At 35.3% G+C, this 24,469-nt stretch overlaps 1 protein-coding gene across 1 annotated transcript in view; it reads left to right on the forward strand.

Moving 5' to 3' along the window:
- The window catches only part of Tap42 (immunoglobulin binding protein Tap42), a 95,169-nt gene that overhangs the window by 66,305 nt on the left and 4,395 nt on the right, over positions 1–24,469 (forward strand). The window contains exons 6-7 of the mRNA XM_090380388.1: positions 6,540–6,622; positions 21,085–21,236. Coding sequence (XP_090236514.1) covers positions 6,540–6,622; positions 21,085–21,236 — 235 coding nt within the window. The remainder of the gene's footprint in view (positions 1–6,539; positions 6,623–21,084; positions 21,237–24,469) is intronic.

Raw genomic sequence — 24,469 nt, forward strand, 5'->3', positions numbered from 1 at the left:
AGTTGTTGTATAGATATCCAGGACATAGTTGTTCTAGCTCTGTGGAGGATAATTCTCCACCACAGGGCATTGGATGTGCCCTTGAAGTCCACGGACAAACCTAGAATATATCGCCGTGAATCATTATTAAATTCTTCTGTAGATCTACCTTTTTTAAAACCAAACTGTTTATTGGAAGCCAAATTCAAATTAATATACCTAGCATTATATCTGGCTATAATTAGCCAGATATAATGTTTTATCCAAATGCTCCCATATTTTGACCAATATGGGCAATAGTGTAATTGGACGATATGAACTCGGTTCGCTCAAGGGCTTTTCCGGATTCTTTAAGCTCATTCGAAGGATAGCAGTTATCATAATTTAGGAAATAGGAATATACTTTCCTGCAAGCAAGAGTTGTAAAGATCAAGTAAAATATCTGAATACATTGCATAAAATCTCTTTATAACTTGGATCTCTAAAAGATCCAAATCTGGCACCTTGCCGTTAGGGACGGCAAGTTTGTGTCTCAAAAATAAGGGTTCTTTATCTTCCACAATGGAGGTTCTTTATCTTCCATTATACAATCCATTAAGAAAAGATTAAATATCAGTGTATCCCACACAGAATACAAAAAACCAAAAACTTTTCCCAGAAATTAAAAATAAAATTGTCCGTCAGGTACAGTGCTACCACGTTTGTAACATTTAGGGATCTCACCAGAGCATTAGCATTAGTAGAGGCATATGATGCAAGAAATCAAGCTTATGCAGCATCAGCCAAAAAAAAAAAAAAAAAAAAAAAAAAACTCCTTCCACTTCACCCCTCCATTCGTTCAAAAAAGGGATGGAAGTCTGTTCCACCAACCAACTACCTGCTGGCTGAAGGCAAATTTCTGCACGTCAATCCTACATCTGTCTTTCCTCAATTTGAATTTATGCCCTCTCAGGTGATTATTCTGAGCAAGAGGAAGAATCCCATCAGCATTGAGCATGCTCAAACCATTCAAGGCTTTATAAACCTCTATCAGATCACCTCGCTGGTGCCTAGTCTCCAGACACTGTAATTTGCAAAACCTTTGCCTTTCTTCGTAAGAGCAACCCTTTGTTTCATTCACTAATCTTGTTGCCCTTCTCTGTACTCGTTCCAGCAGCTCTACATCTTTCTTGAAATGAGGCCTCCAGACCTGTATACAGTACTCAAGGTGTGGCTTGACCATTGCCTTATACAAGGAAATAATCACCTCCTTATCCCTTCTAGAAAAATTCCTGTATATCATTGACAAGACACCATGAGCTACTCTTACAGCCCGTCTGCACTGCTCAGAGAACTTCATATCTGCCTGCACAATTACCCCCAGGTCCTTTTCATTCTCTACCACTATCAGTGTAGTACCACAGAGTTGATATGTTGCTCTGGGGGTGCTGTTTCCCCATATGTAGTACTTTACATTTGTCAATGTTAAACTTCATTTGCCACCTCTCAGCCCATCTGCTCAACATTTTCAGATCCTGTTGCAGCAGCATAGCGTCAGTAGTGTCCTTAACAACCCTGCCAACCTTTGTATCGTCTGCAAACTTGGACACTAAGCTTGATATACCATCATCAGTATCATTTATAAATACAGAAAACAATAGTGGACCCAACACTGAACCCTGAGGGGCTCCACTAATAACATTAGTCCACGAGCAGTGTCCATTGATTACCACTCTGTCTTCTCCTCCCTCAACCACCCCTTTATCCATAGCAGCAATTTGCCTCCAATGCCACACTGCTCCAATTTGTGCAGCAGTCTTCCATGTGCAACGGTATTAAAAGCCTTCCTAAGATCCAAGTATATAATATCAAAGTTATTCCCTGCATCCAGTTCTTTTGTGACCGGATCATAGTATCCAATCAAATTGGTCAGGCAAGACTTCCCCTTAACAAAACCATGCTGTATCCGAGCTATAACTGAAATCTTGTCTGGATGATCCTGCAGTGTTTCTTTAACCAGTGCCTCCATTAATTTTTCTGGAACCGAAGTTAAACTAACAGGTCTATAATTACTTGTGTCAGCCTTTGATCCTCCTTCGTGAATTGGGGTCACATTTGCACATCTCCAGTCTATGGGTACCTCCCCTGAGTTCAAAGAAGCTTTCCTAATTATGGCTAAGGGTTTGCTTACTTCCTTTGCTGCATCCTTTAATATAACTGGATAGATCCCATCCACCCCAGGTGCCTTTCTTGTGTTTATCTTCAACAATTTCTCCTCCACTTTACTCTGTTATTACAAGATTATCTAGCTTACTGCCAGAGTTGAATACACCTCTGGCATTCCCCTCGCTGAATAACTCCTCATGTGTGAATGTCGATGCAAAATATTCATTTAGTTTGTTAGCTACCTGAGCAGGATCATCAACAGTTGAACCATCGATATCAAGTGGATCAATCTGATTCATTCCCTTCCTTCTAAAGTTTAAATAGCTAAAGAACTCTTTTCTGTTTTTCTCTGCAGCCCTTGCCAAAGATTTCTCGTAATCTGCCTTCTCTGCCTAACCTCCTTTGTAACTTGGTTACACATCAACTTATATCTATCATAGGCTTCTGTGTCACGTGTTAATTTATATGTATTTCATGCATTTTTCTTCTCTGCCATATATCTCATTAGTTCATCTGACAACCATTTAGGCCTAAACCTTGAACAATATTTCTTAGTTGGTATGTAAAGCCTAGTAGCTTCCAAGATAAGTTCTTTGAATGCTTCCCATTTTGAATTTGCTGTTGGTAACATCATCAGTTGGTCCCACTGTATAGAATTTAAATACTGTGTCAGACCATCGTAGTCGCCTTTATGAAAGCAATAACCCTTCCCTTTACCCCTAATGGTAGTTACCTCTTTGAGTGAATCCCACTTCAGCACACTGTGATCACTGCCACCTAGTGGTTCCTTTTTCTGCAGATTCTTAATGCATGAAGAATCACTACTGATAATCAGATCAAGAGTATTACTCCCTCTAGTTGCCCCCCAAACATGCTGATGTAGAAAACAATCATCCAATAAATCCACAAAAGCCTTGCTAGTGTGTGAGTGACCAACCCACAAATTCCAGTCAATATCTGGGAAATTAAAATCCAACATCATAAGACTCTCTGTTTTACTGGCCCACTCTATTTCCCTGTACAGTTTCTTATTATACTCATCAGAGTCATTAGGCGTATAGCACACTCCTACTCTCAATTTTGATCTCCCAATTCATATGTCACACTAAACTGACTCGACACTGCACTTTCCAGTGATGTTGACTGGCTTCACTTCCTTGGATTTTATGTGTTTCTTAACTAATATCATAACCCTTCCTCCCTTCCTATCCTGTTTATCCTTTCTGTAGATGTACTCCCCAAATTCCAGTTCTGCATTTCTTATATCTGTGTGACACCACGTCTCTGATATTCCAACAATATCCGCCTTTGATGCTTTGAGCATACCTCAAAATCATCAAATTTATTTACCAAACTCCTAGCATTGGTGTACATGCAAGTATACATGCACCTGTTCCTATTCTTAGCTACTCTAACACAACCCATGGTTTACTTGTACCGTAACGACTCCCAGCAGTCTCTGAAATATCCTGCATCTTGTTTTCCAGGCTTCTGCTCATTCCAATAGAAGCAGTGCAAGAATCACTTTCACCTCTGCCAGTGGCTACTGTTAATCTATTAGTCCTTGTATACCCCCCAAGCTAGCAGTTTTCCAACCCACCTAACGCTGCCTCAATAGCATCAGCAAATATTCTTGCACCCTTTCTATTTAAGCGTATCCCATCCCTGTAGAACATGGTTAAATATGGTTAACCTGACAATCAAGTAACAACTTAGTGAACTGAAAAGGTGAAATATAAATTTCTATGTTGACCAGAACTAAGTTTAGCTCTGGTCAACACAGAAATTTTGTAACAATGTAATCTTAAATTTACAATTACATTGTAAGTTAAACTTAATAGATTGACTTAACCCTTGACTTAATCTTAAAGATTGACTTAAATTTCAACTTAATAGATTTGTTGATAGAAGAAAGCTAGTTCAGCTTCAAAAATAGCCTAATAGAAACAAAGTCTAAGCATCAGCAGTCCATGGTATTTTAAAACCAAAAGTTTGAATTAGATATATTTTCATCAGACAAAGTTTCATTTATGTATCAATAGGCTACATCCACACATCTCATTCAAAATTGAATTAGAAGATAAAAAAAAACTAACAATTCTAGACTTACTACTAAGCAGAATCAACAACACCATTACAACACAATTTATAGAAAACCTACAGACACAGGATCTATCCTTGATTCTCGTCAAATCCTTTAAACACAAAAATAGGTGTCCTCAAAGGACTTCATCCTGAGGACCTCCCACCTCTACAAGGGCTAAGCTCTAAGGAATGAAATCTTCCAGCTAATACACCTCCAGAGATTGTGGATATCCACAAACTCTTATCAAAAATGATAAAATGCACAATAGAAAAATTCTTCAACAGTAATCCAGATGAAAATAAACAATTCATCACCATCCTCTATGCCCCACATAGCAGCTAAGAAATAGCTTAAATAACTAACAAAAAAAAAAATCATTTTTATTAGGTATACAAAAACAACAACAATAAAAGACATTAACTCCCATCTTGACCTTTCCCCCCCAAGATCCACTCCACAAAAAATGCTATATACTGGCTACAATGCACACTAAAGCTTATAAGAAATCAAGGCAAAGCAAGAAAAAACCCATAGTCAAAGTAAAAGAACACAAGGATATTGAAAAAAGGCAGTGTAACAAATTTTTTGGATATGTGGTATTACAAAAATTTAAATTAAAATAACATAAACTAAAATTAAATAAACTAATTATATTGTTGGAAAACTCTACCAGTCAAGATATGTTTTTAGTGTAGTAGGTAATTGACCTAGGTTGTAGTGCCCTCCTTAGTCTGGGAGGTTGTTTGGTTGGAGGATTGGTTTCAGTTAAGCAGTTTAAACTTATTTTTAATTTGGGTTAGAACTCTGTTTTTAAAGATGTCTATGTATGTGGCACAAACTGGCATTTCCAGAAACAGTACAAATACCATAACTATAGACTACAAAGAAGCCTTTTTAATAGGGGCCATGGATAACATTAACTGCAGCAAAGGAATTCATTTGAAAACAGCACATACATAGGCATCTTTAAGAATAGAGTCCTAATCAAAGTTAAAAAATGTTTAACTTCTAAACTGCAACCAACCCTCCAACAAAACAACCCCCTAAACTAAGGAGGACACTACAACCTAATTCAATCCCTACCAACTACCCTAAAAACAGATTTTGACTGGTAAAGTTTTCCAACAATATAATTAGTTTATGCTATTTTAATAATTTTTTTTAATACCACATATCCAAAAAATGTGTACTAACCTCCCCTATTATGTGCTAAGCGAATACCTACTATAATGTAACCCACAGGGCACAGGGTTAAATTACTGCAGGTATTTATATTGAAACTATAAAGATATAATCCCTTAGATTTTTGATCACTTGGCAATGAGATTAAGAAAATCACTGTGTGTGTGTGTGTGTGTGTCACCCATAAACAAGTCAATAAGTTCAGAACTTATCTTTTTTGATGGTGATATTGCAAAGATAGCTGGTAAGCGCTTACTTATTATTGTGATACTTATAAAATTCTTTGAATTAGATATGAATTTGATTTACAAAAATTTTTTAGAAATTTAATTTTATTAGAATTTTAAGAATTACATAATAATAACCATTAGTTACTGTCTTTGCAGTCACTAAAGAAGTGGTAAGAAAATACCATGAAATGGTTGATTCCATTATGTACATATTTCCAAACTGGAAATAAACATAGTTAAACCAACCTAGGTTTTGAGTGCTTTATTATCTTCAAATAAAATAGTTCAGTGATTAATTTATTTAATCAGTAAATTTCCATCCTGATGACATGCTTTTTTTTATTTATATTTCTTTGTTCAAAATTATAAAAAGAATCAAGAAATAGTTGGGTGGAGGAGTCTATGCCTGAATTTGGTCGTGTATCTATAAAATAATCAAAATCTTCTTTAGCCACTACTACTGCTTCTGCTGTTATCATTTACTTATAATATCCCGATTGATTATGTCAGTTAGCCTGATTAAATGAATCATTTACTTAATATCCATATTTAAATATTAACATTATTAAATTTTAGTTAGTCATAAACTCGATTCCTGGTTAAGAATTTTCAAATGATATATCTTTGTAGATGCAAAACTCAAGGCCAATATCATGAACAATTGTATATTTAAGTTTTGATAATATGCATGCACTTTACATGCATATTATCAAAACTTTATATTACTTTATATTTGCATAAGAAAGGAATATTCTTATGAAAACATAAAGTAATGATAAACTGTCACCAGCAAAGGAATGAGCATGTCTCTCTTTATTGTAGCATTTATTTTTCAGCCTGAGATGAGCTTCTGAGTTTTCAAAGTAGAATAAATTTCTTAATCAAAATTAAATGCTAACAAAATTTATTATTTTCAGTGGAAAAACCAATTTTACAACATAGGATGCAGAAACAGAAAGAATTATCTAGAGAAGAAGAAAAAGATTCAAAACCTATCAAGGTAAACTTCATCTGTGTGTGTGCTTTTTTTTTTTTTAGGTTGGAAGCTTTCTACTTATTTATAAATTAATTCAGTTACCAATTGAGAAGGGATAACACCAAAAATTCTTAACCAGCTGTTGTATATCAACCAAATTAATAAAGGGAATTTATATTTCAGATATCATCCTCTATCCCTCTTCAGAGCAGACAAAAATTGCATTCACTGAAATCCACAACTGACTTGGGGTTTGCTGAGCATTAAAAAAAATTTTTACTCTGACATCATGAACACATTTGTTCACTGTCTTGTGTGAACTTTCCATAAGTGAAACCTTTTTAATACAAATAATTAGATAGCTTTCTCTGAAAAGTTCCTGCATGATTGCCCCCAGCCCCCCTCTTGCTATAAGGAACTAGTTCTATGTATAAATACAGGTAGTATGTACACATCTGTATATAATTATTGCTCTTAAAAGAACCCTCAATATATGCTTTGAAAGGTAGACAGGAATTTGGTGGAATTGTGTATAATAAAATGATTTCTGTCCTTCCAGTTCTCCTCCTTGATTGGGTGATGTGATGCAGGTTACTTAGTGATGAAATCTGGTTTCTTGAGGTCACAGAATGGTTTTTCCCCCCTCCCTAACTGATTCAGAGGGTTTTAATGATCAGTTTGATTTTGTATTTTATAATTTGCTCTTGAAAAAAAAAAAGTGTGTGAGAGATTTTAAGATAACCCTATCATAATTCTACCAAGAATTTATAAAATTTAATAGTATCCAGTGTCAGTGCTGTTCCTAACCAGTTAGCAATATATATGTAATATAGAGTAGACCCTCGATTTTCCGGGATAGATGGTAAAAAGAAAATCCCAGATAATCAATTTCCTGGTTAATACAAAAATACGGTAAGTCCCCGACAACATTGTAATACGTTCCAGGACTTCTTACGTAAGTCGAGTTTTACGTAACTCGTGAATGACTAAAAAAATATTGCTACTATATCCCTGATATGTCAAGATTACAAAAACCACATGATATCCTCAGAAGAATGAAGAAAAATAGTTATATACATTTTCAATTAATTAGTTATATATTTTTATATATAACTAATATTAGTTATATATATATATATATATAAAAATAGTTATATATTTTTAATTAGCTCAATTAAAAACTATCTAGGGACAGCAGTGAATGGCCGGAATGGCACATAAGAAAAGAAAACAAAAGGAAGAAAGAACACATGTTGTACTATAAAAACTGATATATATTCCATAGCCTTTGGTTATTATAATTAACTTCATTGGTGCCAGTCGCTTTACCACTTCTCATATTCTATTTTTCTCCTTTATGATTGTGTTCACCATTGCCACTGACAAATCTGAATTCCACGCGATACTAGGTAATATTTGACCATTTTCATACATACTTATTATTTTAATTTTCTGATCCAAATCAATCGCTTTCCTTTCCTTGATAGATTTACTGGTACTGCTTACTTATTCTCTTACTTATTAAGCTGTCACTTATTCTCTTAGTCGGCACCATGATAACAGTCAAAATTAAATTTTCTGAAAAGAACTTCACAAGGTTAAGGTGAAAACTCACTATCACTCCACGCGAGCGTGGAGTGATAGTGAGTTTTTATGGCGGTCACTGCCATAAAACAATAAAAACAATTTGCACTTTCCAGGTTAGTGCAATTCATTATAAACTGGTAGTAAACTCGATCTTATTGCATTTGCGATAATACCGATATCTAGAATTCTGTAGGTTTTTACGTCATTATGGTGAAATGTGTGTTTTCTTCACAGAAATCTTCAGTCATATAAAAAAAAAAAAAACATATAAATAACGTAATGTAAGTCCGGAGCTGTGTAAGTTAGGAACTTACTTTATCAAAAAATGTTCAGTAACCTACGTAAAACATATGGCAATAGATAAAAAATGAAAAAATCTTACCACGCACTACTCAGTGTCCAGTACGATGCTTGCCTTTAATTTTTATGATGTTGCATATGGTTTGGTCACCAACATTTTAATAGTTCATTAAAGATTTAATGGATGTACCATTTTCAAACTTTTGAATAATTTCAAGTTTTTGTTTAATTCAAAGCACAACTGTTGCATTTGCCCATCATTTTATCGACTTCTAAACAAAAAATCGACGCCACACACTAAAACTAAACATTTGGTGGTAGTGGTTTTTTTTCTTTTTTGAGCGGCGGGTGTGAATACACCAGGGTTTGCAAGATACTAGGTACACTAATCTCCCAATGATCACTTAACACCGCTTGTCACTTAGCTTATTTACGACTTGAAAAATATCTATTTATGCCATTCTAGTTATTACTTGAGTTTTATGATTTCTGGTTGATTTTTTTTTTTTTTTTTTATATTTGGAGTCTTTAAGTGTTCCGGTTAATCTTATCCTGGTAAATTGAGAATCTGCTGTATTATAATTTAAACAGATGTATATTTCAAATATCTGTTTGATTTAATGTGAGATTGAATGGATCGTGCAGTTGCATTTCAGGTGGGTTTATGCCAGTTTGTGTTAACTAGCGATGTAAGGGCTGTTAGGTACATTACTAGTTATTTTATGTCTGTGTGCATAGCATTAGCATTAGTAGAGGCATATGATGCAAGAAAGCAAACTTATGCAGCATCAGCCAAAAAAAAAAAAAAAAAAACGCTCCCACTTCACCCCTCCGTTCGATCCAAATACCTGTCCAGCTCAGCCTTAAATTTATTTAGGCTATCAACGTCCACAGCAAAGGATGGCAGTCTGTTCCACCAACCAACCATCTGCTGGCTAAAGGCAAACTTCCGCACGTCTATCATATATCTGTCTTTCCTCAATTTGAATTTATGCCCTCTCAGGTGATTATTTTGAGCAAGAGGAAGAATCACATTAGCATTGAGCATTCTCAAGCCATTCAAGGCTTTATACAGCTGAATCAGATCACCTTGCAGGTGCCTAGTCTCCAGACACTGTAATTTGCAAAACTTAAGCCTTTCTTTGTAAGATCAACCCTTTGTTCCATTCACTGATCTTGTTGCCCTTATCTGTACTCGTTCCAACAGCTCTACATCCTTCTTAAAATGAGGCCTGCAGACTCGTATGCAGTTCCCAAGGTGTGGCCTGAGGGCTGCCTTATACAAAGGGATAATCACCTCCTTATCCCTGCTAGAAAAATTCCTGTATATATCATTGACAGGCGCCTCCGTAGCCAGGTGGGCAGCAGTAGCAGTGCATAGCACACGCTTCTTGATTAGACCGGGGTTCGAGCCCGTGACCACCAAATACAGAGGATGCGGAAAGGTCAGGAAATGACCACCACATATCCCCGGAGCAATATGGCCTTAGTTGCTAATGCTCCTAAAAACCAAATAACACAACATATCTTTGACAAGACACCATGAGCTACTCTTGCAGACCATCTGAACTGCTCAGAAAACTTCATATCTGCCTGCACAATTACCCCCAGGTCCTTTTCATTCTCTACCACTGTCAGTGTAGTACCACAGAGTTAGTATTAGTAACGGCCGCATGGTGCAAGAAAGCCTATGGCTTATGCTGCACCAGCCAAAAAAAAATCCGAACAAAACAATGATAAAAATAAATAAATAAATAAATAGATAAATAAAATAAATAACTAATTAATAATAATTAATAAATAAAAAAAATGAAATAAAAAATAAATAAAAAGGAAATTAAACCTATCATCCTATGCGCTTCCCTTACCCGAAAGTACTATCCAGATGACCTTTGAATTTCCCCAAACTGTTGGCCTCTACCACCCATGAAGGCAACTTATTCCAGTAATTTATAACTCGCTGGCTAAAATAAAACTTCAGAGTTGATACATTACTCTGGTGTTACTGCTTCCCATATGTAGTACTTTACATTTGTCAATGTTAAACTTCATATGCCACCTCTCAGCCCATCTGCTCAACTTTCCTAGATCCTGTTGCAGCAATGTACTGACATTAGTGTCCTTAACAACCCAAGCCAACCTTTGTATCGTCTGCAAACTTGGACATTAAGCTTGATATACCATCATCAATATCATTTATAAATACAGAAAACAACAATGGACCCAGCACTGAACCCTGAGGGACTCTCCTAATAACTTGAGTCCATGATGAGCAGTGTCCATTGATTACCACTCTCTGTCTTCTCCCCCTCAACCATCTCTTTATCCACAGCAGCAATTTGCCTCCAATACTACACTGCTCCAATTTGTGCAGCAGTCTTCCATGTGCAACAGTATCAAAAGCCTTTCTAAGATCCAAATATATAATATCAAAGTTATTCCCTGCATCCAGTTCTTTTGTGACTGCATCACAGTATCCAATCAAATTGGTCAGGCAAGTTCCCTTAACAAAACCATGCTGTGTCCAAGCTATAACTGAAGTCTTGTCCAGATGATCCTGCAGTGCTTCTTTAACCAGTGCCTCCATTAATTTTCCTGGAACAGAAGTTAAACTCACAGGTCTATAATTACTTGTGTCAGCCTTTGATCCTCCTTTGTGAATTGGGGTCACATTTGCACATCTCCAGTTTATGGGTTCCTCCCCTGAATCCAATGAAGCTCTCATAATTATGGCTTAGGGTTTGCTTACTTCCTTTGCTGCCTCCTTTAATATAACTGGATAGATCCCATCAACCCCGGGTGCCCTTTTATGTTTATCCTCAAAAATTTCTCCTCCACTTTCCTCAGTTATTACAAAATCATCTAGCTCACTGCCAGAGTTTACTTCACCTTTGGCATTCCCCTTCCTGAATAACTCCTCATGTGTGAATGTAGATGCAAAATACTCGTTTAGTTTGTTAGCCACCTGAGGAGTATCTTCAACTGTTGAACCATCAATATCAAGTGGACCAATCTGATTCATCCCTTTCCTTCTAGATTTTACATAGGTAAAGAACTCTTTTCTGTTTTTCTTTGCATCCTTTGCCAAGGATTTCTCATAATTTGCCTTTGCCTGCCTAATCTCCTTTGTGACTTGGTCACAGACCAGCTTATATCTATCATAGGCTTCCATGTCACCCATTAATTTATATGTATCCCATGCATTTTTCTTCTCTGCCATTTGTCTCATTAGTTCCTCTGACATCCATTTAGGCCTAAACCTTGAACAATATTTCTTAGTTGGTATGTAAAGCCTAGTAGCTTCCAAAATAAATTCTTTGAATTCTTCCCATTTTGAATTTGCTGGTGGTAACATTATCAGTTGGTCCCACCATATAGCATTTAAATACTATCTCAGACCACGGTAGTCGCCTTAACGAAAGCAAAAACCCTTCCCTTTACCCCTGCTGGTAGTTACCTCTTTGAGTAAATTCCACTTCAGCACACTGTGATCACTGCCACCTAGTGGTTCCTTTATCTGCAGATTCTTAATGCATGAAGAATCACTGCTGATAATCGGATCAAGAGTATTACTCCCTCTAATTGCCTCCCGAACATGCTGATATAGAAAACAATCATCCAATAAATCCACAAAAGCCTTGCCAGTGTGTGAGTGACCAACCCACAGATTCTATTCAATATCTGGGAAATTAAAATCTCCAATAATAAGAGACTCTGATTTATTGGCTCACTCTGTTTCTCTGCACAATTCTCATTATACTCATCAGATTCATTAGGCCTATAACGCACATTGACCATTGTCCACCAACATCGATTGGATGCACTTCCTTAGATTTTGTGTTTCTTAACTAACAGCATAACCCCCCTCCCTTCCTGTCTATTCAGCCTGTACACATTGTACTCCCCAAATTCCAGTGCATTCCTTATGTCTGTGTGACACCATGTCTCTGATATCCCAACAATATCTGCTTTTGATGTTTTGAGCAATACCTGAAATTCATCAAATTTATTTACCAAACTCCTAGCATTGGTGTAAATGCAAGTGTACATGCACCTGTTCCTATTCTTAGCTACCCTAACACAACCCATGTGTTTACTTGTACTTATTTAAGTGTACCTCATCCCTGTAGAAGCAGTCTCTCCTGTTAACAAGTACAGACCAGGCTAAAAAAAATTCTACCCCTTGAGCCTTGCAAAATCTTTCCAGGGCCGAATTGATCGACAAGGCTCTCTTCATATATTCCCTCCTGTTGTGTCTGCGTAGAATTGCGGACACTTTCAAATTTAACCTCCACCCTAATTCACGGCTTTTTTCAACAATGACCATATAAAGTGTGTTACCTTTACTGATTTAACATAGAAAGGACATTCTCTTCCAGTTGGCTATTTTAACCAATATAAAAGTATTGAATTTAGTTATAATGCATAGCATTGTATAAATGCTAATGCTAAACTTATATTTCAAATTGATTGATTGCTAACTCTATTATCAGAATTATGAATAAATTAAAATATGGCTTTTCTTCATTTAAGAAAAGATTTTCAATTTATAATATTTTTCAGTTTTCTGTATGTCTGCATAATTGAAAATGCCTCTATCCTTTAACATTCACTTGTTAGTTTTAGTGTGACACATTTCTGCAGAATCCAGTGTTCATTGTTGCTCTCAGATAACAATAAATGTGTTTCTGATTTTTTGCAATTGTTGTCAGTGTCCCTTGCAATGTATATCCAATAGGGAGAGTAACAGGAAGAAGAGAAATTTAGAACAGTTTTTGTTGGTATTGTTGTTTTCATCCATTCATTCACAGCCGACTTTCAGAGACTTTGTGGGTGAGCTGCCTCCATGCTCTCCGGTCTTCAACAGCTTCTTCAAATCATTCGTGCTCATGCATGGGCATGAACGATTTGAAAATCAAATACTGACCCTAAATCAAATACTGATAACTTAATTGAGGTGATGTGAAAATTCTAGTTACATTTATACCTCGCACAGTGCAGTTAATGCTTTGGAAAAAACTACCTCACTGACTGAATCAGCACTAAATGGGGAATAGTTTCAATGGGAAAAATAATGATACATGGGTATCATAAGGATTTTTTTATAGTAGAAATAATTATACATGATTAGTTAGAAAAAATAAGAAATACAAATAGTAATGAGGTAGACTAAGAATGAAATGAATTGATAAATTTTATTTTGAAAAAATGAAAGGCAGAAAACTTTACTGATTAAAGAAAAATCTATCTAATCTAATTTTCACCATTTTGTTTTTCTTCTTTTCTTTGAAGTTCATGTAATATTGAATGGTATTTTCTAATGCTCATCAGGCATTAATGCTATGCTCTACGTCTGAATCATGATTCATAATTAAGTCTGAAGCAGTTTCCACTACACTAAACATTTTTTAAAGTTTTTGTAAGGGAAATTATTTTTCTCGCACTTTACTAGCTCCTTTGTTACATTCTGGACTTTCTTGTGCTTCTTCATATGCCCATTCTTGGTCTAAGTTAAGGAGAGTATCATTATCGAGAGCTTGAGAATATGCATCAGTGCATTCTCGAACATTAGCCATTTCCAAAGACTCGAATTCAAGATTGTGTCCAATTTTGGCAATGTCTTTGGTAACAGCCTGAATTTCGGACTTGGAACTGCATGACTCACTTGCACAATGAGGCAAAACTTGCTTCCACACCATTCTCATGTTACTCTCACTAACTTCGAGCCATGCTTCGTTTATGTTTTCGATAGCATTTCTAACGTAATTTTTAAATGGTGTAGCCGGTTGTAGTCTTTACTGTTTGAGAAAAAATTCGTCTAAAATAATCTGCTTTAAATGACAACTTGATCTATTGGTTGCAGTAGAGATGTTGTGTTGAGTTGAAGAAAATGAATTTTGACATTTTTATTAAAGTTACAGTCTAGTTGGATGCCCTGGTGCATTATCCAATAACAAAGCATTAAAAACTATATTGTTTTCATTACAGTAATGTTCGACTCCAGGACAAAAGTAAGTTTTAAACCAGTCTTCAAACAAAGGTTTCGTTACACAGCTTTTTTATTTGAACACCAAACAACTGGATGAGCCTTCTTTGCATAACTGCTTGGGAGTTTTCTACACGATACACAAGCCTGGGTTTTAATTTAAAATCTCCAGATGCATTTCCAGATGCATTTCCGCCCAGCAAAAGTGTCACACGATCTTTTGATGCGTTGTAACCTGTTTGAGTTTTTTCATTTTCTGATAGAAAAGGTCTAGAAGGCATTTTTTTCCAAAACAAACCTGTTTCATCAACATTAAAAATTTGGTTATCTTTGTACCCACCTTTTTCAATAATTTCTATAAATTCTTTAGGAAATTTTTCGGCAGCATCTTTGTCTGCACTTTCACCTACAATACGGACATTATGAATCCCCGAGCATTTTTTAAAACGGAAGAACCAACTACAACTTGCTGAAAATGTTTCATCAGTTACCAATTCTCTGCAATTTTCTTTAAGTGCTTTGAAAGGACTCATAGCTTTCATTTGAATTTACATTTGACTTAACAGGATTTGCTTCCGATTGCAATTTTCTATCCATATTGATAGCAGACATTCCATATTTACTATTAGAGAGCTCCTTTTCTTTATGATTGTTTTCGAGGCAAAAGAGTTGGTAGCTATTCCATACTCTTTGTACTGATTCTTTTCTTTTACAGTTCTTCTTATAGATGATTCATTTATTCCTTTATCTCATGCGAGTTTGGCAAACGAAACACCTTCTTCATGGGATTTGATGATTTCAAGTTTCTATTCTAATTTCAGCCATTTATGTTGCTTTGGATTGGTATCATCTCACTTTCTTTTTTCACTCATAATAAAGGGATTGCTGAGGGGAAAAAAATCACAAAAAGGATACACCCGTGCTTAAGAAGCAGCAGCTGAACTTAGACTATCTTTGGAAATAAGTGATGCCAATAATTAGATAGTACATATGTTCACTGGGAAAGGAAAAATGAGAGTAGGTGTGTGTTATAGGCCTAATGAATCTGATGAGTATAATGAACAATTGTGCAGAAAAATAGAGGGCCAGCAAATCAGAATGTCTTATAATGGGGGATTTTAACTTTCCAGATAATGACTGGAACTTGTGGGTTGGCACAAAAGTCTCGCACGCTAACAAGACTTTTGTGGATTTATTGGATGACTGTTTACTATAGCAACATGTTCGAGAGGCAACCAGAGGGAGTAATACTCTTGATCTACTTATCAGCAGTGATTATTCATGCATTAAGAATTTGCAGATAAAGGAACCACTGGGTGACAGTGATCACAATGTCCTGATGTGGGAATTACTTAAAGATGTAACTACCATCAAGGCCAAAGGGAATGGCTTTTGCTTTCATAAAGATGACACAGGGGTCTCAGACAGTTTTTAAATTCTGTACAGAGATCAACTGATGTTGCCAACATTGAATTCTAGGACTTAATTTTGGAGGCTACTAGGCTTTTCATTCCAACTAAGAATGAAATACTGTTCAAGGTTTAGGCTTAAATGGATGTCAGATGAATTAATGAGGCTCATGGCAGAGAAGAAGAATGTATTGGATGCATAAAAAGTATCAGGTGACACAGAAGCCTATGGCAGATATAAACTGTAATCAAGTCACAAAGGAGGTTAGGCAGGCAAAGGCTGATTAAGAGAAATCTTTAGCAAAGAATGCAAAGAAAAGCAGCAAAGAGTTCTTATGTAAACTCTAGACGGAAAGGGATGAATCAGATTGGACCACTTAACATAGATGGGTTGACTATTGATGATCATGCTCAGGTAGCTGATAAACTGAATGAGTATTATGCATCTACATTCACACATGAGGAGTTGTTCAATGAGGGGAGTGCCAGAAGTTTATCAAACTCTAAGAGGGAGCTAAGTGATTTTCTAATAACAGAGCAAAGTGGAGGAGAAATTGTTGAAGTTAAACATAAAAAAGGCACCTGGGGTGGATGGGATCTATCCAGTTATATTAAAGGAAGCAGCAAAGGAAGTAAGCAAACCCTTAGCCATAATTATGAAAGCTTCCCTGGACTCAGGGGATGTCCCCATGGACTGGAGGTGTGCAAATGTATCACCAATTCACACAGGGGGTTCACAAGGTGACATAGACCTGTTAGTTTAACTTGTGTTCTGGGGAAAATAATGGAATCACTGGTTAAAGAAGCATTGCAGAATCATCTAGACAAGACTGTAGTAATAGTTAAGACACAGCATGAGTTTGTTAAAGGGAGGTCTTGTCTGACCAATTTGATTGGATACTATGATGTGGTCACAAAGTAACTGAAGTAACAAAATTATCAAAAATAATTTTGATATCATATACTTGGATTTCAGGAAAGCTTTTGATACTGTTGCACATTGAAGACTGCTGTACAAATTGGAGGGGTATGGCATTAAGGTAAGTTGCTACAATGGATAAAGGGATGTTTGAATGGGAGACAACAGAGTGTGGTAATCAATGAACACTGCTCTTCGTGGACAAATATTATTAGTGGGGTTCCCCAGGGTTCGATGTTGGGCCCATTGTTGTTTTGTATATATATCAATGATATTGATGAAGGTATAACAGGTTTAATGTCCAAGTTTGCAGATAATACAAAGGTTGGCAGGGTTGTTAACGACAGTAAAGACAGTATGCTACTCCAACTGGATCTAGATAAGTTGGGCAAATGGGCTGAGAAGTGGCAACTGGAGTTTAACATTGACAAATGCAAAATACTGCATATTACCGAATTTACGTTAGCAATAACCGAAGAGAAACGTACCAACCGTGTGGTATTACACTCAGGGAAGTGGAAAGTGAAAAAGATCTGGTGGTAATTGTGCAGTTAAATATGAAGTTTGCTGAGCAGTGCAGACGGGCTGCCAGGGCAGGTCACGGAGTCTTGTCAATGATAAATAGGAATTTTGCTGGCAGGGACAGGGAGGTGATTATCCCGTTATACAAGGCAATGGTCAGGTTACACCTAGAGTACTGTGTACAGGTCTGGAGGCCTCACATTTGCTAGGATGTAGAGTTGCTAGAATGAGTACAAAGAAGGGCAACATGATTGGTGAGGGGGAACAAAGGGGTGCTCTTAAAAAGAAAGGCTTAAGTTCTGCAAATTGCAGTGCCTGGAGAGTAGTGCCTCAATCAGACACCTGCAGTGCCTCAATCAGACACCTGCGAGGTGATCTGATTGAGGTTTCTAAGGCCTTGAATGGGTTGAGCAAGCTGAATGCTGATGGGATTCTTGCTCAGATTAAGAACCTGAGAGGGCACAGTTTCAAATTGAGGAAAAACAGCTGTAGAGTAGCTGTGTGGAATTTGCCTTTTGCCAGCAGGTAGTTGATTGGTGGAACAGACTTCCATCTTTTGTTGTGGAAGCTAATAGCCTAAATAAATTTAATGCTGAGCTGGACAGGCATTTGGAATGAATGGAGGGGTGAAATGGGAGTTTTTTTTTTTTTTTGGCTGATGCTGCATAAGCTTGCTTCCTTGCATCATCGTATGCTTCTACTAATGCTAATGTTTATGTACTATATATATATATTTATGCATTGTATAAGCTTGCAGAAAGATCTCGAATAACGAGTGATGCAAATTCGTGGAGATCATTCTAGAAAAATGTCAGCCGTATATGACCACATTACAATCACCGTCGCAGATTATAAACCATATCAGTTGAAAATTATAAACTGCACTATATTGAATCCCATACTGATTGAAGCCGCAATGTTTGAGGTACTGCTGTACATGCACATTAATCTAATAACAAATTTATTAATAATAATAACTAATTTAATAAAATAATATAAACCCATTCATCTTACATGGACATTCCTTTCTACTTGATGGGGGCTTTGATCAGACAAATGTCCACTCAAAGCACCATTTGGTCTTTATAAATGAATAGCTTATGCATACCTGTTTCTGTTGTTCTGTTATCAGTTTATAAATTTGTTTGGTTAATGGGGCCAGAGAGAGAATTTGCAGCCAAATAGTAATTTTATAGAGATATCATTTTAAATAAGAATGAATAGAGTAAATTTGGGTATGCATCACTTATAAAAAGACTAATATCTGAATAGAAAGATTAATTTACATCATCTGCACAATCCATTCGATCTCTCTCTCACACTAAATCAGACAGATATCCATCTGAATTAGTGCATTTGTTATTTATTTATTATTATTATTTTTTTGATATTATCTGTAATTCAGTAATCTCCATAACTTAGTGAAAATTTTTCTTGCAAATTACAGCTATATATTTAGTAACGACAGCTATGTAAGATATGTTAGATTTTAGAGAGGTATACCTACAATGACTAACTGATGGTTGGGCAGTTTTGGAGAAGTATATTTCAGTGAATATTAAGCAATAACAACTGAATTTATTTCCATCTCTGAACATTTATAAAGACTAATGGGTTGTGCTAGTAGCTAAAAATGTAAATAACTTAATTTTTAAATGTGAACAAGTGACAAAGTCAAATATTGTCATGTAATGTCAGTTTAAATATGTGCCTGGTACATAGCTGCCGACTCTTGACTTTTTGAAATCTGGAGATTAGGTAATTGTAAGCAGGAGGAAAACAGGAGATTTGGCCAAAACAGGAAGAAAGCTGGTGGTTTTTTTGAGAAAGTTAGGATGGTTTTTTAAGGTCCACATTGTACTGTAAATTAAATTTTGCTGGCATTTTATATTATAATACAGACATAGGACTTTACCAGTAGAGTATTCTTTCAAACATTAGCTCACCTAAGGATTTTTTTTTTTGTCTGTAGATTTCTATTTGGAGTGTCAGACATCAACTGATTACAATTGCTTCAAAAAAAAAAAAAAAAAAAAAAAAAAAAAAAAAAGACACTGTTGCAGACTTTGCTTTCTTCAGAAATGTTGAGGCCAAGTTTTCTTTATTAACAATGGCCCTGCTGTCTAGTCTGGGTTGTAAAGAGCATTTTTAAAACGCCAACAGAAAGACAAGATCTAAACTCAGATTTTATTTTTCTAACAAGGCTGAATATCCTCGCACATTGTTAAAATTCCACGCATGATTTGGGATAATTTGTTATATTTCAAGCTTCCTTGTGCTTGTCAGCTCCCCAACAAAGGGCCACTGAACAGCAGTTCTTTCTTTCATGATAGTACCTGGGGCTCTCACAGTGAAACCAATGCAGGTAAACATCTTTCACTTCATCTATTTTTTTTCTGTTTTTAATGACACCAAGAAGTACAGAAAACTTTTTCACAGAAAAGTTAGAATATGAAAATGATGCATTGCCAATTGGTGGAATTTTTGCTTCCTCAGCATTTATGTGAATATCATCATTCATTTAGAACTTGTGCACCATGTAATCACATGCATCAATAAAATATGATCAATAACTTTATGATATTCAGTCGGTACCTGAATATCAACATCATTCAGTCAGTACCTGAATATCAACAAGAGCTCGTTGTACTGCACAGCAGTAGTAGGAACTCTGATTACAGTATTCAGTCTGATATGCTTGGCAAGCAGGTGGTCGGTGATCATGAGGAAAATCCTAGTTTTCTGGAAATGCATACTGCCACTTACTCCCATATGGGCAGGAGGCCTCATTCGGCTGACAGTGCCCATTACTTCTGAAGCCCATTTAAAGCAAGAGTTTACAGTAATTATTAAATATAATTATATTTTTATATAATCTGAATAAGAACTGCATTTAGATATTTTAATGCCGCTGAGAGTATGTTTTATCAGTTGTGATATTATACATGTAAGGGGGTGGCAAGAAATGAAAAATTTAAATATGTGCTTTTTTACATTTGAAAAAAGGTAGTATTATTAGTAGTATTTTTCAGTAAAAGTCATTTTTTTTATTAACTCTGTTGAAAAATGCTATAAAAAAAATGAAACCCTAAGTCACTTCCATTTTCAAGTTCATGAAACTGTGAAGAGTGTGAAAATTCAAGCTAACTCATATGCATGTATTACTATATGTTTTGCCAGTTTCATTAAACTCTGCTTCAATGACACATAGCTGCTGAATAAAAACTGTATTTAAGAAGCTAGACAGAAGAAGAAGAGCTGCTAATCTCAAACAATTAACACAACAGATTTTTTTTGGTGGGCCTGAAACGCTGGACCAACACTGTTGTGGTACTGGCTGTTACTCTGTCTGTATGACTGAGGCATATTATTTGAGTAGTTTAATAACATTTAATAATTACTGGAATTCATTAGATTCCTTAGAAGTCTACTCAAAGAAATATTTTAAGCAGAAATGTGTATACATATATGTAATGCATTTTCCATGTATGGTACTTGCACTTAATAATTTTATATACAGTACTTGAAAATGGAAGACTGATAGTTTCATGCCTTATATTTTATGTTTAGATTTTTTATTATTATTAAAAATTAATAAGTTTTATTCCATTGAAAATAACAAGATTTATTATGTTGAAGAGATAAACTTCTCTTCTGTAAACTCATCTAGCAAATACTGTTCTGGAAATGTTATTTCCATTTGTATAAACTTGTTTCCTAATGCTAACTGTATAGATAGAGGAATTTAATAATATCTTTTCAGCCATTAAAACCAATCATCATTACAAAGAGTGAAATGCAGAAAAAAATTTATGGAGTAGGATATCCAAGTATTCCCACCCTTACAGTTGCAGAATTTTATGAACAGAGGTATGGTCAACCAAACACTTCCAATGAAGCTCCTAATTCGCTGCAGTAAGTTGTTTTGCATTTTTACTTTCTTCTTTTACTTATTGTATGTTTGAGGCTAAATAATGGATTTAAATTTAAATAAATATTTAAAATATTTAATTGTAACTTTACTCTACTCTGGCTTGAACTTGCAACCTTCTTACTTGTGGCTACATGTGCTAATCACTGGACCACTGATGACCTGTGGTTCAGTGGTTTGCATGCTATTACTTATATGGCCTGGTTTTTTGGTTGTGCTGGCACAGTTAAGTTGATGTTCACTGGAATGAGTTTAATGTTTATTGATTTTGGTTTGGTCAATTAAATTTTCCCTGAATTATGTGGAAGATTTATTAGCATTAAAATGGCAGAACAATGCAAGGAATCAAAGCTTTATGTAGTATCTGCTGTCAAAATAAAAAAAGTAAAAATTTTTGACATGATAATTTGTTTAAAATCAAGAAAGATATTACATGAAATACTGCTAAGCAAGGCAGATTTAATAGATATTTTTTCACATGAATTATTTTAATTATTTTACAGGTACAATATACAGTTGGTACAGTTATACCCTAAACAATCCTAATAGCTAAATAAAATTGACTACATGGTGGATTTCAGTATTAAAATCCAGGCTTAAAGAGAGATATTGAAATCCAGAATGTAGCCAATTTTATTTAGTTATTAGGATTGTTTGGGTTCTAATTATGAGGGCCGTTCAATAAAGAATGATCATAATTTTTTTTTTTTTTTTTTTTACACAATATACCTCATCCATATTTTTATGATCACATACTTCAACATTTCTGCCATTCCTCAAAAACATGGTGGAAGCCATTTTGTGACGTCTTTACAACTTCTGATGACTGGAAATGTTTTCCTTGCAGCTCCTTTTTTAACTTTAGGTGGCAAAAAAAAAATCACTGGTCAGGGCTGTAGGGTGAATGAGGAACACATTTGACATTAATACTAGCTAAGTACATAATGACAGTATGATCCACCCACCTGTGTGCAGTTGTGGTCGTTTGCGATGAATCTGATCCTGCAAAGTGTGCAGTACAGTGATGTACTGCACACTTTGCAGCATATTATTCTACATATGATGTAGAATAATATGCTGCTAAATTATTTCTTGAATGCAAAATAAAAAAAAAAAAAAAAAAAAGAGATGACCATAAACCCTCCTGCTGAAGCCAACTTCTGCTTTTGCCTTTTTTTAGTGTTGGCAATGATCTAGACTTCCAAACAGCTTTACTCTCTGGGTCAAAAGCCATGTGTCATCTGCCGTTATTGCCTTGCGCAGAAACTCGCCACCTTCGGTAACATCTGTTGCAGCTCCTGACAAACTTGTTACTCAGGTGTGAGTAGCCTTGGAACCAGTGTGCACAAATACGTCACATGCAAATAGTCATGGAGAATAATACCATGTGCGCTTCCTACAGATGTTCTTAACGTCTTTGCCAGTTGCTTTGTTATATGATGATCTTCTCCCACAGTCACATAAGCAGTATTTATAGTTTCTGTGGTCACAACAGAAACTATAAATGCTTTAAATCAACACTGCTTTAAATCAACAGTGGTTGGAACTTCAGGACCACCGATTTTTGTAATTGAATCATGTCTGTCTTTAACCATTCTAAACCACCTGTGAGCTGTGCTAGATGGAAGCATAGATTCACCATAAGCCTCCTTTAATATTTAATAGAGGGGATATTTTCTTAAGATGGAAGTAAGATTTGAGAGCAGTATACTGTTCCTTTCATGTCCCATCCATTATGTGGGCAAAACTGAACAGGCATAAATTTGAACTGAAAACTGCCAAGGTCATGCCTTGTACATGAGTGAACTGCACAGTTGCTATATGATGCAGCTTGGTTTGGTCTTAAACTCTTAAATTCGACAACGCAGCTAGAAATAGTAAGCAGTACAGTTTGTGAAAAAATTATGATCATTTTTATTGAACAGCCCTCATACCAATTGTCATGGTAATGGAGTTTTCAGGAATATGGTTTACAAATTTATTAAATATTTCTTGAAAGTAATTTAATTGCTACTACTTCCCCCTCTAACATTTTGTGCTGATAAAATTAAATGTGTTGGGAAATTGATTATGTCATAACTTTTCCAAATGCTAACTGCAAACACTCGCATTCCAGTTTAATACACGTTTGAGCAAGACTTATGTGAAACATTTTTGAATTTTAAGGGAACAGTAGTTTGAGTTCTACAGTGAATTATATATCCCCCCCCCACTAATAAAGAATAAGCTAGTCTCTGTCATTTTGCAATTTAATAAACAATTTGTAGAGCATCAAGTGGGGAAGACTGCCTTGAATGAAAAATACATAACAGTATAGAAAAATCTCACAGTAAGCCATCTAAAATCAAAGATAATGTTCATGATCTTAGATTAAGGTTTTATTTTATTAATAATTGTAGGCTATAATTATTTTAGAAATTAAAATACATTTTCTGTGTTGTTTATTATCATTTTGAATTAATAAATGATAAATAATGTAGTTAAATTTCTTCTTGCTCTAGATATCTTAGTATTTGTGGTTTATTGAAATTTTATCTTATAAATATCTTGTAGGTGGTAGATGACTTTCATCAACCAGTGAAATACCACCACTTTGCTTATTGGAGGCTTGAAGTGGTGAAACCCATGTTTAGTCTCTAGAGCTAAGTTTCTGGCATCCCCCTCCCCCCATACTTCTCCTTCAACCCATGCACGGTACTAAGTACTATAGGTTTTGATACCTTTCGTGTTTGGGGGTTTTCATAAAAAAAATAAAAAATAAATAAATATACTTTCAAAATGACATAGTAGGTAAAGTTAAAAGGTAGGTAGGTAACTTATTTACTTTTGTAGCTGCTATTATGTAGTTTTGAAGTAAGATCAAGTACAGTACAATTTCTTTGAATAAATATATTAATAATTTTATTATAATTTTGAGGAATACATAAGTTATTAAACTAAATATAAAAATAGCAAAATGCTTAAAGTGCGGTACTCACCTTAAATATAATCTGCAATAGTTTTATGAAAAGGTGGAATGGTTAAGTTAATGCATTAAGGTGGGATGAGATTTAATTTAATGGAATTTTAAAATAAGCGCAAGGAAGCAGAAGTGCACTATTCCATCCCTGGTTGTCATAAAGTAGAAAGTAGTTAATCCGGAACATAAAAGAATTGATATGTTCCACATTAATTACTTTCTACTTTAAATTAAATCTCATTCCACCTTATATTTAGC

The sequence above is a fragment of the Mastigoproctus giganteus genome, chromosome 1 (assembly GCF_048544385.1).
Source record: "Mastigoproctus giganteus isolate SK-2022 chromosome 1, ASM4854438v1, whole genome shotgun sequence".
Taxonomy (NCBI): Eukaryota; Metazoa; Arthropoda; class Arachnida; order Uropygi; family Thelyphonidae; genus Mastigoproctus; species Mastigoproctus giganteus.